This window comes from Fringilla coelebs (assembly GCF_963513975.1).
Source record: "Fringilla coelebs genome assembly, chromosome: 3".
Classification (NCBI taxonomy): Eukaryota; Metazoa; Chordata; class Aves; order Passeriformes; family Fringillidae; genus Fringilla; species Fringilla coelebs.
In genome coordinates, this window is record NC_140030.1 from 97,642,940 (window position 1) to 97,660,748 (window position 17,809).

The following is a 17,809-nucleotide window of genomic DNA, read 5'->3' on the forward strand; positions in this document are numbered from 1 at the left end:
GAGGTACTCTCTGTTGGTGACATGACTGTGTTCCCTGTTAATGGTGAGATTCCCACTATCAGCTGTGGCAACAGGTACAACCTTGTCAAGGTCAACTGATTACTCTAAACAACACACTAATATGGCATATTCTATGCTAATATTTAGTAAAATATTACCATAACACAAGTGGAAAAACGTTAGTTTGTTAGTGCCCTCTATAAAATTGAAACTTCCACCCCACCCAGTTCTCAACTCCAAAATACAAGCCCTTTGGGATGATACTGCTTTCTCTTAGGGAAGTGCTAAATTCTGCTTTGAGTAACTAATTTAATTTGTCTGTCTTGTTGGAAGATCATCTTCATTTACCAGTCCTAGAAACTGACTGGATTGCTTTGATCCATTCTGTGCGCTCTGTGGATGAGGCTGCTTGCAAGTAATAGTGGATTTCACTTGCTGTGATGATTTCAAAGAGGATGTTGTCAGCATCATACTTCTTGGCTACAGGGAAAAAATAAGAAAGCTATGAGAGAAAAAAGTCTTATACTTTCAATATTTTCACCTTTACACGCTGTAAGGGGATCTCCTTTCTTTTTACAGCTGAGCCTGATCAGGCCTTCACAGACATTGGGTCCAAGAGATGAGTCTCTCTCTCTCTCTCTCTCAGCAAAACCATTCATGAATTCTGCACATTTCACTTTCAGGAGTTTTGGTCTCAAATCATGGGAGGATCTGCAATCCTGCAGACAGATCATATTCCCCAAACCATCCCATGCCTTGCCAGCTACAAAAATAAGATGTTTGAGTTTGTCATATCCGTTTCTTTTCTGAGATGCCAACAAACTCTCTTGCTGCATATGATAGCCAGCCTCTCATGTGGAGAGGAGAATGCATGAAATTAATGTTTCTTGGTCCTTGCAGCAACACCGTTTCTGTTCCCACAACGTCTAGCTTTGGGAAGGAAGAGAAGGTAGACAGTAACAATTTTTCAGCATAACCATTTCTAAGATGAAGCTTCCATCCCAAATTCATTAACTAAAGAGATCAAACTCAGCTTACTTTGCCTAAACGCCAGTTTTCCTAACACAGGGTTTGTGTCATCCTTTTGACCAGCCTTCCCCAAAGTACTGACAATACACAAGATTCCCTATTGCTACTTTTACTACAGTGCCCTTCCCCAGTAATTCAGACAGAAAGAGAGAGATCAGTTATTGGAATTACTGAATTATTGTACATAGATTGCTTTGGAATAAAAAGCACTTGTGATTTTAGGCAGATTGAAAGGAGGGGTTTGTACCAAAAACTTATTAGAGAGCTCATTCAATATGATTCCTTACTGTCTGGCATATCTTCCACTGCTGTCACCACGCAGCCTCTCAAGTGAATTGCTCCCAGTGGTTCTTCTCCCTGAGGAGGACATGAAATCAAAATGAAATGCAACACTTCTGAAACCAGCAGCATGTTAACATATGGCTACCTTTCCAGAATGGAGACAAAACCATTTGATTGCTTAGTATGGCTCACCTGAGAGAACAGAGGCTCTTCCATCAGTGTTGACATGGAGGGTTGGGGGTGTGGTAAGAGAAAGGCTTACAAATAAATAGGGAATCTCTTGTGATTTAGAATTCAGGATCTGCAGCGTATGTAGTATGGGAATGGGCCCATTAGAAATACACAAGAAATAGGATGCCATGTCTCACCTAGCATGGCAAATACCTCAAATATAAACTGCAAAATGACTGCATTATGTTCATTTGCACTTAGGACCTAATTTGTTTTGATCAAGTGAGAGTACACATTAATTCTAATAAATCACAAATAAGAGGTGAAAACACAGATCGGTGTTACTTATTCCCAGGTCTGGGTGACACTTGCCACCCTGACTTTACAGCCCCAGAAACTATCCTTCACTGCTTTTCCAGAAGATGGGTAGGCCATGGAAGAACAGTCCCACTGTCCTGCCTGATCTTCCCTGTCACATTCTCATGCAAATACTCCATTCAGGTACTTCTACAGGGCACTGGATTCAAAACAAACAGGGAAATAAACCGAATCTCTCTTACTCCAGCCGGATCATAATAGTGAAGATATGCAGGATCATCTCTTAAAACAAACTTTCTCACTTTCCAGTTCTTCCTCCGATGTCCCTAGGAAAATTCAAAACCAGGAATGTCACGGAGCTGCTTGGCCTGCATGCAAATCTTACCCATGTATGAGAAGACAGGCAAATACAAAAGGGAAAACACCTGAATATTCTGGACAGGAAATACTCACTGGAGTAGGACTTGAATCTGCCTTTTCTACATTCCAATCTTTTGCACAAGAACTGGGCTATCAAAATGCTTTCTCTCTCTCCCTTTTTTCCTTTTTTTTTTTTTTTTTTGGTGCAAAATGGAGGAGCTTCAACATGGGAGATTCCCCTAAACATATCACACAGTCTGATGACATTCACATGAGTTCTGTAAGAACCGGGTTTAACTGCTTGCTAGAAAACATGGCTGCAAAGTGCCTTGCAGAAAGGCACCTTGAGTTATTGGCAAGGATGAGCTGAAAGTCTTTCTGTCCCTGCAGAGATAACAACAAAAAAAAATGCTTATCTAGCTTAAACACCCTAGAGGGCTCATTGCTGAGAAGCTCAGGCAGAAATATGGACATAGGGGCCTCATGGCCCATTTTCATGACTGAAAGAATGGGTGTGGAAGCATTTTCAGCAGTAGCAGGGACCTCACCAAGCGATGACCCACAAGTCACTGAGGGTGACCAAGTGCAGACTAACACTGGTGGGAAATTGTCACGAATCACTTCCTCTGGCATTTCAAAATACAAGTTTCTCAATTACCTCCTGTTTGCATGGAAGCTGTTACTAACTAGGTTGGTAAGAATGCGACAGAGTAAAAGAGCAGCAAGGCGTGGGTCTAATTTCTTCCATTGAGTAAACTCATTAAACAAGGGAAATAATTTTTAGCACCACCAAAAAGTTCTTAGGCCCTCAAAGACTATTTTAACAGTGCAGGTTCAGATGCAATATTAGGAAACATTTCTTTAGAGAGAGGATGGTCAAACACTGCAACAGGCTACCTAGAGAGTTGATCAATTCACCATGTCTGTCAATGCGTAAGAAGCTTTTGGATAACAAAATCCTTGACAATGTGCTTTAACCCTTGGTCAGCCCTGAAATAGTCAGGCGGTTGGACCAGAGGATTTTTGCAGGTTCCTCCCCCCTGACCCGTTTCATCCCTTGAAGAAACCTGATTTTGCCTTCAGTTCACTGATATGTGCTTGCAATGGCCTTGGAAAATGACATTCAGTGTATGGATTAAACTATTGCTGGAAATGAGGGTATCCAGTTATCTTCTGTCTTACACATCAAATATTAGTGACTGAAACACCTCCTTTGCTCAAGCATGCTGAAAAAGTCCATGAAAACTGGCAACTGAATCCAGTTTTGTGTCCAGAGGGACACAGGAGTGGCAGCTTTTTTACCCAGGTTCAGTTTTGCATTGTACCAATGACTTGTCACATCATCTGTGTTAGGACTCTTTCCTAATTAAAGCTATCAACTGTTTTATATTGTGGTAAGAGCAATTAACCTTGCAATATTTGTCCAGAGTCCTGCTGCTGTGCTGCAGCCAGTGTTCCTTGTGCAAAGGCAAGAGAGATGGAGAAGAAACCTGCCAAGTGTGGAGATGCCATAGGGTAGTTTCTCTCTTACCTAAAGCTTTTAAGTGTAAAAGAGTAATCTTGCACCCATGGAACATCATCCTAGTTACAGGATGGAACATGGGCAACACTAACCTGTTTCAGCAAACATCCTTGCTTGACAATTGTGCCTCTGAATTCTTCTTTTAGGACCACATCATCATCACTGGAATATCCCTCACAGAAAAATCCACTGTCTGGCTGCAAGACCACAAGAGAAATGTTACAGAAGTTACACAGCTGCTGCATGCTTATGTACATGTACCAATCTGGCATCTTTTTGCTTCCCTCCATGCTGTTTTTTGCCACTCCAAAGAAGATATTATTATTGTTGTTGTTGTTGTTATGGTTATTGTTAAATAGTCTAACCTTTTACTGGAAGAGCCTCCCAGTGAAGTTGAGGAGTGCTCCAAATCACAATGAACACATTTCAGTGTGAGGTGGGACTACACTTCTATGATACCAAGTCAAGACATTGACTTTCTGTGGCCTCCATCAATTTTTAGATTGATTTTGAATTAATCTAAAAATAATACAAAAGCAAGCAGGTCATACATGGGCTGCTACAAGAAGCACCCCCAGAGGCCTTCACCAGGAGTGTCTCTGCCAACAGGTAAAGTCTCCCTAGCAGAAACATATTTTTTACAAATGAGTAGTGGGACAGTCATTCTGCTGAAGCGAAGTGATTCCATGCGTTAAATATAAACAGAATTGTAATACCAATTTACTTGTTTTCACTTTATAGAAGGCATACCTTTTTGTTAGCATAAGTCCATAAGCCAAATATCTTTCAAACAGTATTTGACTGTGATATTTCAAGTTCTTCAAATCAGGCCACAGAATATGAAGTAATAAATGGAGAAGGCTGGATATGACACCCAGGACAGGTTACTGGGGGATATTAAAAACTTTTCCTTCTTTGCTCATGGGCAAGCTATGTGTGGGCACACTCACACTGAGTCAGATTTGATGGCTCTGTACAAAAATGGGTTTGTAGCTTCTGCCACTCTGTGAAGCCCTGTGACAATGATTTACTCTCTTCTCTTCCCCTGAATCAACAGTGAAACAGATGGTTAAATTCTGGTCACCAGTACAATTACCAGAAACAAACTCTAAGTTAAAAAGAACCCAGCTTAAAGGTGCATACTGTGGGAGCCTTCTATCACGCTTTGAGAATTCTCTAAAAATTCATTTCCCACACTTGGTCTCAGCACTCAATTCACACTTAAAAGGTGCCAGAAAAAAAAAATCTGTCCTGGTTATGACTATTAACATGAGCAGGCTCATTCTGAGCATCACAGGAAAAAGACAATTAAGACAGATTTCTCCACTTCTGTACAATCTTTCCTCCAGGATTTAAGAAGCCCAACAAGAAGCATGAGAAGAGCAGAGCATCAGTAAGTGAGACAATAAAAAAACAGAATATGATGCTCACAAAGTAATAGTAGGCATCACTGAGATCCAGGAAGGGGGTGTCTGACAGTCCCTCTGCAGCTGCCTTGGACGTGTCCCCAGCAGGCTGTAGGTAGCCTTCACTCAAGAGGGAAGAGGCAAGCAGGAGACCTTCTTTGCGATTTCGGACGGAGCTGCTGGACACTAGCCAGTCAACCACACAGCTGCCTGGTTACAAAGGAACAAAATATAAGCCACAAACCAAGAGAGACATGAAAAAGCCTAGAAGTACACAGGAAACAAGCCTACTCCGTGTATTCATCAATCTCCTGAAAAATGTTCTTAGCAACAATATGGGTAGGTAATCTAGGGAGGTTCCTGGCCATCCAGTGAGGTACAGCCTTTTCAGCGGATGGCCGGGGCTGGGACAGATCTCAAACACCATTCCTGATAGAGAAGAGAGCTGGGAGGGGACGCAGGGCTGAGCTGGGAAGCCTCAAAGACAGAGACTGGGGATGTACAGAGGATAGCCTGGATCCAGGCTGCTATGCTACTAACATAATGCTGTTGGAAATCACCAAGGTTGGAAAATACCCTCAAGATTGTCAGTCCAACCATTAACCCAACACTGGCATGTCCCCCCCTAAGCAATGTCCTCAAGGGCTACATCTATGTGGCTTTGAGCACAAATACAGATTTGACTTAGAGAGAAACAGGAATTACAATGGGACACCATTTGGTGATGAAAAATCCAGAATGGAATAATTCTTCTGTATTTAAGTGTTTCACACTACAATCTACTCAAAAGATTACTTTAATCATTCTGACACTAATAAAATTTCATTCTTCTTTGTTTACCATGGCCATAACTGAACACTATTCCAAGATACATCCTTTGAGCATCTCCTGGGTTAGTCAAGAAAAAAATCAAACTTCTCCATGCTCTACAGAGCTTAGAGCTTTCTCACCTCTTTAGTTTTTCATCTCTGTGCTCCCTTTTTTGTATAGACTAGAGGGACAGGAGCTCCTTACCTGTAAAGCAGTGATTAAACACTCTTTTATCTTTTTCCAGCTTCAACTCCTTTATTCCCTTTTCAGGATCTTTCATTGAGAGGTACAAAGCGCTGTGCATAAAAAGAACCACAGAAACTGTTAGAAAATAAAAAGGTTTTTCCAGTTTGTACAAAAATGTCATTGTCATCATGTTCAGCTCTCTGCAGAGCTGTAACATGGCTTAGTTTCATCTCTTGCATCTCCTGAAAAATTCAAGTTGCAAAGCCTGGAGGTCTCACTACATTACTTCACAGCTGTGGGAGCAGAGGGCAGAGTACACAAAGGGCTCACCACCTCTCCCTATTTTGAGAATGCAACCACTTGTGGTGACTGTAGCATGAAGAGAGGAACACCCACTGCTGAGGCACCTTCACAGGGCCCCACAGCCTCAGCAGGAGGGTTCACTGCTGTGCTCTGTATTCACCCTAAGGTCCTGGGCTGAGCAGAAAACCTGTCTATGTCCCAAAGTCTGCATGCTCTCAGATGATCTTGGCCCTGTGCAGTTTTGCTGTCTTATAAGAACACTTCAGGCTCGTTTTTATCATGGCATTTACAGCTCAGAGGCAAAAAACAAGTCATCCTTGATTTTGAAAAGTACTAACAGATTGATTCCCTTTATCTCTTCTTCTCCCTTTGTCAGTTTCATGTTCTTTGGCAGGCACCACAGTCCCTTCACCATCCAAAAACTAGGCTAACATCAGAAGAAAAGATGGAGAGCAAACAAAAGGTCTAAAGTATTTTTTGTAATAAATGATTTATTGTATAAAATGCTTCTCCTGGAAGAGTCACACTTAAGCTGGCACATCCTCTTGCACTCCATTATGCCCAGGAATCTCTTTATCAGCAAAAAATCTTTGATAAACAAGCATGTTTTGGTAAATGACAGTATATTCAAAAAGATCATCTCAGTTCTGATTGCCAGTTCATTTCTGACACATAGTACAAACTGAAACTTTTTGTCATGCAGAAAGGGCTGTGAAAGAATCTCTGGACAGACAGGCTCATTGTTCTTCCTGACTAAGGTTACATCTCTGACACACTGACTGCAGATGGAAGTAAATGGGAGAGCAGAGCCATGAGAACAAACCTCAGATTGATTGTTTCAGGCAATCTGATGGACTTCCTTGTGGATTTTCTGGCAAATCTTTGGCCTCCATCTATGCAATGAATTGCTTTCTTGATGTCCCGCACCCAGGCATCTCTCTCCTCCAGGTAGGCAGCTTGAAAAAAGTGGTCCTGCTGCTTGGCCACAGTAAGTTTGAAGACAAACTGGAATAATAAATTAGAGGAGGTGTTTTTAAAAGTTGCTTTGGTGTAGCCAGTTGGGCACAATTAAGCTACCACAATATACAGCCTATCTATGCTTAAGGACTAGAGAAAGTGCCTTAGAGACACAGTAAAATGATAGAAACTCTAAAGAAAACCATGAACCAGCACTGCAAATAACTGAATCTTTTGTTAATCTTTTGTTATTTCACCATCACTGATCTTGACATCATCAGCACATCCGAGGTGTGCTGTGGAGGCAGGTCTCTAGTCTCAAAGAGAAACAGACAATTTTCCCAGGCATCATTCTGGGAAAGGCTGTAAGAAGCTCAGAGGGAAGGATTGTAATCAATTCTTATCTTAACTTGCTGCACCTGGTGTTGTGAACATGTGGATTGTGTTATGGATATGTTTACCAAAAGGGTGGTTTCTTCACTAGCCGATGGTGACGGTGTTTTGATTAAAGGACCAATCAGGTCCACCTGTAGTGAACTACAGTATAAAAAGAATGGGTTTCTTAATAAAATGATTTAGTCTTCTGTGAATGCACTGGAGTGTGGTGCTTGTTTATCTGTGCTGCTTCTGACACAATAGCAACACTATGTGGCACCAGTACAGCGGCTGATTCTAACTTTTGCTGGGAAGTTCAACACAGCTGAAAAGCTGAAGTGATTCCTTGGAGTGGCTACCTAGAACAGAGGCTGGACAAGATTAAGAGAATAAAAGTGGGTTTTTATTAAAGGCCTTCAGTAGGTTTACCTTGGGCAGTCAGAAGCCTCCGAGGGGCTACACCCAAGATGGACAACAGTCACAAGTTTTTCAGACAGATATAAGTTTGGTCTATTTACATATCAGGGGTTAATATTCCAGTCACAGCTTCAGGTAATGAAGTAATGTACCCCCAGTTTCTTCCCCCCCAACTCACTTTTGTTTTTACTTTCAGGGCCTAGAAGTGAGGTGTCCTTGAGTTTTGGGCCTAGAGAATAATTTTGTCTGACCAAAATGTGAAGTCAGTAGCTAACACTCTATATGGAGTTTTAGAGTTATACATTACAGCAGTACAGGATTTAAAAAATATAAAAGTTAAAGTCCTAAGGCATCAGAAGCACCCAGCCCCTGCAGGCTTACAATGGATGTAAATTTTTTTAATGTTTAGGGACACATGAGCATTTTGAAGAAGGAAAAATACCTCACATCATATTCAGCTACTGAGTCACAAGGGGAGAAAAGGTCATACACTAGAGAGTACCTGAGTATATTTGCAGCCTAGTAAACCTTTAATGGCTTAGTAGGGAGATGATACATCCAACCCTTGGCTACGCCTTAGGATCGCCTATCCAAACACACTAGCAACAATAGAAAGGCTGTATTTCCCAATAAATGAGAATAGATCATCTAGAGGTAGTTGTAAACAGAAAAAATAACAATAACCTGAAAAAAAACCAAAGCAAAACAAAAAAACCACAAAACCATCCAACAAAGTTCACACTGTTTGAACTCATTTCCATCCAGTGATGATCTGGATGGAAAATCTGGATCTAATTATTCCGGTTTCCACTTCCTCTAAAATATAGCTCCTCCTGAGCGACACTCATTTGTTCTGTAGTTGTGTTATAATAAATATCACAGGTTCTGACTCAGCAGGTGTCTAAAAATGCCAAGCTAAGCCACAAGCCAACAGCAGACTTGATTAGGGCAAGGAAAGCAAAGGCTACTGTCAAAGAGCAGCAAATTCACATCAGTGAAATCAGGACTCTGAATGAGTCTGCTGAAGCCCACATTTGTAAATGATACATTTCTGAACATCCCTCACAAGCATTTTCCAAACTGTGGCCCACAGGAAAAAATCTGACACCCTGAAATTGTGCACAAGTCCAACTGAATTTTGTGGAAGATACATTTCAAACTTAAAAAGCAACAAGTCCTCAAAGTTCATCTCAGATAGAAAAGTAGCCTTTTCTTATCTGATACTGTTCATATTTCCAGCAATACTCACCTTTTCTGTTATGCAGGAAAGACTTACACACTGAAAATCAATGCACAGTGTATGACAAAAGCAAACAGACAGATCTATCCAAATCCCAATATTCAACAGTCAAGCTAACATCCCAGATTAATACCAAATATATATATGAAATACCAAATATATATATGAAATACCAAAGCATTGATGAGATTTATTAGCAAAGGAAAAAAATAGCCTTCTCAAAGAGCTGAGAAGCAACCTAGACTGAAATGTTTAAAAGAGTTTTCATTTCCACCACAAAGAAAAGACTGGCAAAGCCATTTCTTTTTAGAATTTACAAAGTTAGGCCAGTAAGTTAGATAGACTTCCAGGCTTCCTCTGAAATTGGTAAAGAGGTTGATTCTCCAATCCTAGATATGACCAAGCCTCCCTCTGATGATGTATACCTGGTTGTGTTTTTGAGAAAATTAGACCACTAGACTAAACTAAATACCAACATTTTACATATTTAAATTGAGAGAGATGAATCTAACTATGAGCAACCAAACAGAATAATGCTGTCCACAAGAAAACCATGGGGGAAATTGAAAAAGCTGAAGAATATCAGAATTTATATTACATTAAACAATTATTAAACTTTTAATCAAGGACAGCAGACAGTGGTGAGTGCATTTTGAAATATAATCTCAAAATATGCAGTTGCAGCCCCTTCTGAACAGGCTTTATCTGTGCTTAACAAATCCAAGATTGGTTCTTTTCCCCTCAGCACCTGCAAATTGCAATTGATGTAAAACAAAGTAAACAAAGCATGTTGGTGATGTGCTCTGAGCTTTCAAATGAAGTCCTGGTGCAGATACACAAGCTGATTCAAAAATTTAACCAGAGAAATACGTAAGTTTATTTGTGGCCCAATAGTCCCTGTTCCAAACTGGGCCCAGACAGATGAGACTATACTTAAAACTGGCCCAATGAGAATTATCCCATGATTCACCATACAGAATTCCTGTCCTAAAAATATACTTTCATTTCTAGCCATATAAATTTAAGAACCAGAGTAATTCCCATAAGAGGAATAACTGTATGCTTTGACATGTAACTAGTGAGAAGCCAGAACAGAATGCAGAAACATTGAATTCAGCAGTACAGTAAAGCTGTAAAATGTAAGATGTAAAAATAAAGATACTACGTTTTCAAGGAATACATGTAGGAACTTAGGTATAGTCGTATTCGGCAGTACTTATAAGAACAATCCTGGTGATAGCTTTGCTCATAGGAATGAACATGTTCAATTTTTGACTATCTGAAATTTTAAGAGAAAAGCCATCTCCAGGGCTACTGGTTTATGGACTTGCAGAACAATCTCATCACCTCAATATGAAGGATCTGCTCCAAAGCCTGCTGAAGTAATTTTGATTGTTTCCACTGACTTCAGCAAACTCTGCAGCAAATCTCATTTATGAAAAGCTATTTTGGGTGCCTCAACCCCTGTGTCTCTCTTTATTATTCCTCAGAAAAGACCTCAAGAACTAAAATGAAAGATAATGTAAAGCTCATTATGTAAACACCCAATGTAAAATGAAGCATAACCAAAAACCCAGTGCAGCCAAAGGAATGAATGTCACCCTTCCATAAAGATACAATGCATCTTCTGTAGACTGGTGCATCCCAAAGGATGCCTTTGGGCAGGTGAGGATCTCTCTCACTCTGCCTTCAGCAGACATCAGATACTTCAGACCTCTGTGCCTGCTTTGTTGAATGCACATGCTGGTGAATTGTTTTTCCTTTATTGTAAATATGTTACTGACATTTTCAAGCAACTACTGTGAAACAATGTTCATGGCAGTGCCTTTCTGAGAGTTAAAGGAAAAATCCAAAACCCAACACAAAACTGTTTGGAGAAGAATGCTTTGTGAGAAAAACTTTATTTTTACCATTATAATCTGGGTCTGTGATACTCTTGCATAGTACCCTTCATACCTCATGCATAGAGTAAGGAGTGTTGTGCTGAGGCTGTTAATAATATAATCAGCACAGGATTAATGGCAATCTTTATTCTCTGCCCCATCCTTTTCCTATACTGTCTCAAAGACAGCTTGGAAGATAACAGACCCTTTCTCTTGACAGATGTAAGTCTAAAAAGACTTAGTAAGAATCAGGGTGGGGTTTTTTCATATAAATATGGGTTCTGCAACAACAACAAAAAAACCCCAACACCACCTTCCCCCCCCCCAAAAAAAAAAGGAAAGAAAGAAAGCAGAAGAAAAAAAATAAGGAAAAAGCAAAGCCAGCAGGTCCAAATCTGACACAAGGGATCCTGATTCCACTTACTGCTAAACTGCTAAAGGTTTAAGTATCCACACTTTACTCATATGAAAAAGTAAAGTTCACCATCTCAGCCATGTCTCACACTTTCTATTTTTCTAATACTCTCACAGAGATGTTTATCTTTAGTCAGGTATCCCTGTGGTAAATTTCTTTAAACTGTGGTGGAATAATGTTCCAGATTCTGGGGGACCTTTGTCAGAGGAATTCATGGGGATGTCATGTCTATTTGATGAAAATGAGTTGACAAAATAATAAATTTCTAATGATATGATTCTTTGCCCATATGAGAAATCCTGTTTTACCAACTATTTTTCAGGAACCCTGTAACAAAATATGTGTGTCACAGCATTTATCTCCTTCCTGTCTGAGCAAGCCCGATGTTGTTCCTTGACAAAAAATAAATGTTTCTCCTGCTCATAACATTTTTTCCCACTACCATTTTTTCTGTGGCACATAGATTTACATTTAATTCAGGACTTGTTGCCATTCAGCTGCAAAATGTCCTCACACCAATAAAATTTAGTTCTCCTCTCCGAGCGATTCAGAAGTTTAATAAAAACCAACCAACCAATCCCCAAGTGCTTTCTGAATTATACCTCTTAAAGTGTCCTGAATTCAAATAGTGCACAATTCCAAGCCTGCTTGTGACCTCCTAAGGCAAGTGCGAATCTCCACTAGGATGAGTGCCAGGAATTTGCAACCATCACCCTTTTGCCTTTTCAGTGCTTCCAGAAGTATAAGTATGCTGTCAATTCTTTTTATAAAAAAAGTACGTACCATTCTTTTGCCAAAATCTTGGCATGGGCTGTGAATAGAGCTTCCTTTTAGTGGGATCATCCCTTTGGGACTGTTATCAGCCTTCCGCTTGTAGAATTCAATTCCATCTTCTAAGAGCACAACCCACATTGGCTTCCAGGTATTAAACATGCTGCCCTGCATCAATAAATCACAAATTATGTTGAATGAAGCGCTCTTCATGTGATACCCAAGGAAGATATGAGCTTCCAGGGAGTGTCTGATTGATGCTAAAATAACTACAGTTTGTGTTTCAAGGGGAATATGCCACAACCTCACCCATCATACTTAGTTAAATATTACATAGTGAAATATTGTTGTTCCTTTTCTGACCACCTTTTATTTCCCCCTGTAGTTGCTCTGCCAGTGGAAGCCCTGTGGATTTAAATAAAAGTAAAGGCTTTATCCTATGGGCTGTACTACAAAGGACTCCGAAGCAGAGGTTGCTGTGGAGTGGCAAACACCTTCCCAAAGACTGGATGTGCCTGTGGCCCCACACGCTGTCTTGAGGCCAAGGTGACGTGACCTCTTTAATCTCACTATTCTTCCTTGATGTTTAACCCAATTAAGTGCAACTGAGTAGGCTGGGGCTATTTCCTGTTGCCTCTCTGCCAAGATTCCACAGTATGTTTCCCTACATCTTCCCAGCCTGTTCAGAGTTAGTTTTCTCTTCCACTCAGTCCAAAACTACCCCACTTACCTTCTTAACCAAGTATCCCTCCCTTATGCGCATTGGTTCTCGCTCCATGGCTTGGGCAACCCTGCTCTCGGCTCTGTCAGTGCTGGCTGTCAAGTTCCTCTGGCAGCAAAGTCTGTGGGATGGCGTTTTACAGTACAACTGTGACATTTCACAAGTTCCTCTCAATGCTAATCGCAAGCCCATTTCCTCTTAGAGAGTGAGAGATAGGGAAATGCAGAAGTACGCGTGTATTTATAGTCTGTCTCTGACAGCACAGACAACAGCCTGACAAAACACTCCATCATCTCAAATACAGCCAGCCTTGATGACAGAGTCCTGGGGAGTTAGATAAGCACTTCAGTGCTCAGTCACAAGAAACTGGGCCGGCTCTGCATATACATGAACTCTACCAAAACACACAGGGCATGGTGCTGCTGCTGCCTGGCATGTGCCAAATGATTTCAGAGACAGGTTTTCAGTGCACCAATGCTTTCACTTCACCCTGCCTTCCAAACCTGGCTCCCTGAGGGCAAGCAAGTCTGGCAGGAAGGTGGACCACCCTCACTTGGTTAATGAGGATGCGCCCTCTGCTGACATAAGAAATTTGTTTATCAGACTTGATCAGGATTTGGATTTTGATGCCGAGGCCTCCAAAAGACGTCAGCTGTCAAATAGGCACAAATGGATTAGACATGTGCATAAAGCACTGACCAAAAATGCTTTCATCTTTTACTTGCTGCAGAGCTTGTTTGGCTTTCTTTGGGAAAAGACAAGGCAAACCCATAGATTTTATAAATACCAGAGTCGCAATCCCTCTTCCCCATATAGAAGAAAGTGGGGGTATATGTGAAGCAACAAGAGGCTGCTTCATGGTGTCTTGAAGCAGCCTCTTGTGTTCTTCCAAGCATAAGATTCCAGGTCACTTTTGCAGCTAACCTCACACAGATAAGTGTTGATTGAGCCCAGGGTGACTCCATCTGTCACTTCTGCCAAGCTAAAGATTCTTAAACAGGGACTTTTTTCACAGACAGAAATTCCTGTTCTCCATATGACTCTCTGTCTCAGCCTTTACTCTGAAGGAAGTCTTACTCAGAAATCTGACAAGGTCTGTGATAGGGGACCAGAGGGTTAGCATAGCCCTCGGAGACCTTTCCTAGACATTCCTCACTGATGCCTGTTTAGTGGTATTTTCACAAATGAGACTCCTCTCCTTCCTAGTATCTGTATCAGTGCTTCACTATCCCAGCTGCTGGATGTTTTTCCTCAATGTCTCAATGGAGATTTTCTTTTTCCAGGTCTTTCTCAATGAGTTACTGCTCAAATGACACATCCAATCTCTGCAGGCAGAGCACCTGTCTATACCACCTGTTTCAGGTTAAACACTTTAACCTGAAACATTCTGGTTATGTCATGGTGCATTCTGTCCAAAGCATACCTTTTTGTGATGATTTAATCTGTCACTATATTGTTTGGGGTTTCTAAAACCTGCATTTCCAGTACATTGTTCCTTTGCTCATGTAAGTCATACTGTTGTAAGGATCTTATTGCTATTAGAGGCACTAGTTGCTGATGAAGCCAATCATCCATCAGTTTGCAAATGAAAGACTCCATGTATTCTCTAGCTGTGAAGCATACTTGAATTCAACAATTAGATTTTAAAATTTTTAGAGACAGAAACTCAAACAGACCTAATAAAATTTCATGGTTCTTGGAACTAAAGTAAAAATTTACCACTAAAAAGAAACATTGAATTCAGCATTGAATTCTAACATTTATAATAGAAAATTATCTCACCAGGTCTAGGACTTGAAATGAACTGAAGATGCTGTGGATTCCCAGAGCAGAGATGATCTAATGCGATTTCAGAGTTATATTTCTGTGAAGGTTCTCTTCTTCCCCCAGAAGTTTTAAAAGGATGTTTGAGGGACTGAGGAGCTTGTAGAATCCTCCTGTATAATGTCTTTTTTGGTCAGTAATTATTTTTGCTTTAAGAAGGTGTGAAGAGGGTCCCACGGAGTCAGCCGAGTAGCGACAATCACACCAATGGGGCTGCATGTTGTTCTACTTTATCAAGAAACTTTGGCATATTTATCTTTCTCTATACACTGTCTCACACCACTAATGCTTAATGCTCATTGGTTAAGTGGTTGCATTCATACATTTTGTTATTTGCTGATTGGTTGTCACGCTATAAGCGTTTTTGCTAAGGTGTGCCAAATTAGCAGTTCCCACAACACGCCTGGCATCTGGCTTCGTCCTGGCACAACGCTCATTTTTCTTTGTTGTATCTATTTGAGGACAGTACATGGTCTATCTTGTTCCAAGGACAGTACATGGTCTTCAAAGTAACTCTGTAAACTGCAGGCCAGGGTTGTCCAATACTTGTAGGAAAATAGCATGCCCCTGTTCTGCCAAGAATCCTTCTACAAGGGTGAATTGTTTCCTTCTCTTCACTTTCATTTCTGTGGTTCTATCTTCAGGAAAAGATACTTTTTTTTTCCTTTTCTCCGGTTAGATAAACCAAAAATACCGGTCACAGACAACAGTAAGTCTCGAAGTGTAATTTGGAAGCCAAATTATCCCTTTATTACCTGCCTTGAGGACACAATGCTTCAGAGCTTGGAGCTATGATTAAAGACCAAGAACAAGATCACAGTTAGCTCTTCCTTTTGTCCCTACTTTGCTTCCCCCACCTGGGTCTGAGGAAAGGAAGCCCCCTCCCGAGCTGGAAGGCTTTATGGGGAGCAAAGACAAAAGAACCTGCCAGTATTTCCCTCCCTGCAGGCATCCTTTGTGCAGGTTTTCCTGTTCACCTGCTCCTGCTGACTCAGTGTTTGTGCTGAATCAGGATGACAGGGCCCTGCACAATAAATTGGTGATATGAGATGACCAGGGATAGGTAGTCCTCAATAGAATATCTAAATATCCCTACACTAAAAAGTGGTTTAATTAAAACAGAAAAGAATGGTGACTCCACAATTTCACAAAAACTCCTTTTTCTCACTTATCTGCATGAAAAGCCTTTGGAGGTATGAAATGTAAATCTAAACGCAGCAGCACCTAGCCAAAGGCTCCAGAATTTACCATTACTACTTATGCTACTCAGTGTCAAAACACAAAATAACTTCCATCTAATGTTAGCTAAAGGCAACCACTTTTATAACACTTCTCTATATTGTTTCTATTTCATCTTCAAAGCTCAGCTCGTCCTTTTGCTGTTCCACTTTTCAAGTCTGGTGCAATCCTGTTCTTTAATGCTGAGGTTTGGTTCCATTTACCACACACTACTGCAGGGAAATCAGCACTTCATCCCCCCCCAGACAGAAACATGCTGATGTAGCTGAATCATTCATGTGAGGCAAAATGGTCCTTAAACACGCAGTAGCTGCGGCAGGTGCAAGGGAGTGTGGACTGTGGATGTGGGTCTTCTTTGTCCAGCCATTCCTAAAGAGCAGCACCAGGCATAAGAGAGAGGAAGAGCTGCATTTCTTTTACCTCTCCACAAAGGGGAGGAAGAGCTTTGTCAGAAAGAGAAGGTAACCTGCAATGGGGAAATCTGCTATGACTTACTATGTCCTCTCCATTTCTGTCTCAAGTAGGTAAAGGTGCATGATGTCAGATGAGCAGAATTTGTCACAATATCACAATCTGCAGCAGTGCTGAATAAGTGCAGCTCAGTTTACTCTTCTTGTACAGGAGAACTTACTGCTGTATTTCTTCAGAAAATTCTTCTTTATTTCTGCTACTTCAGAATACAAGTTCCTGCAAGCACAGGGAAAAAAAAAATCAACCACATTTTTCTAAGAAAGAGGGACTAAGATGTGTTTATACCAAAAATTTGAACCATATAGCAGCTGCAAGGAAGGCAAAATTCTCAGTTACACCTACTGCATTAATCCACAAGCCCTTGCAGAGATGGTTCTAACATGTTTGCTGCACTGTAAATGCCACAAACCCACCTAATCTGCAGCAAAACGCATGACCTATCCATAAGTATATACCACTACAGCAAATCAAGCTGCATTTGCAGGGGAAATTTTAACAAATGTTATATGTTCAAAATTATTGTCTCTATGGGAAAGATGATACACTCAAATGATTCCCAAACAAGATGAAGACTGTCCAGCTGATATTTCAGTAAAAAAAACACTTCTAATTCTGCACAGAGGCAGAGGGCTCGAAAGAATCAAAGTTTTAAATTGAGAGCTGGCAGGTGCAAGTCTTAGCACAATTCCCTATATACAGAATCACACATATGGCTATTTTTAGAGCATGAGAGATTGTGGCTTTGCATGCCCTTCTTGAAAAGAAATGCCAAACCACAACATTTCCAAATTTAGCACTGTGTTAAAAAATTAATCAAAGAGGGGCAAGCGTAAAAAGGCCAATAAGGTATCACATGTACCCTTAGAATCTAAATGCTGTGGTTTGGGCCTCTTAAATGAACCATCTTGTTCTGCCTCAAGGTACATTTTCTATATTTAATGCTTGTTGAGCTTTGCAGCAGGATTAGTGCATTAGTGAGAAGGTCTGCATAAATGTTAATACTTGAAAGCTTATGCAGTTGACATATCATGCCTAGAGAGATCATATTGAGTAGGTGCAATCAAGAGACTGAACACATCTCTCAGGAATGTTTTCTAGATACTTCAGAC

General features: G+C 40.7%; 1 protein-coding gene across 1 annotated transcript; it reads right to left on the reverse strand.

Annotated features, from left to right (window-relative positions):
- Positions 1-340: 340 nt before the first annotated feature.
- On the reverse strand, positions 341-13,223 carry PLEK (pleckstrin; the record flags this gene model as incomplete). Its single annotated transcript, XM_084202507.1, has 9 exons — positions 341-480; positions 1,317-1,386; positions 2,043-2,126; positions 3,775-3,879; positions 5,114-5,298; positions 6,103-6,194; positions 7,211-7,392; positions 12,458-12,613; positions 13,176-13,223. The coding sequence occupies 9 exons, from the start codon at positions 13,221-13,223 to the stop codon at positions 341-343; spliced, it is 1,062 nt and encodes a 353-aa protein (XP_084058633.1).
- Between the last annotated feature and the right edge of the window lie 4,586 nt (positions 13,224-17,809).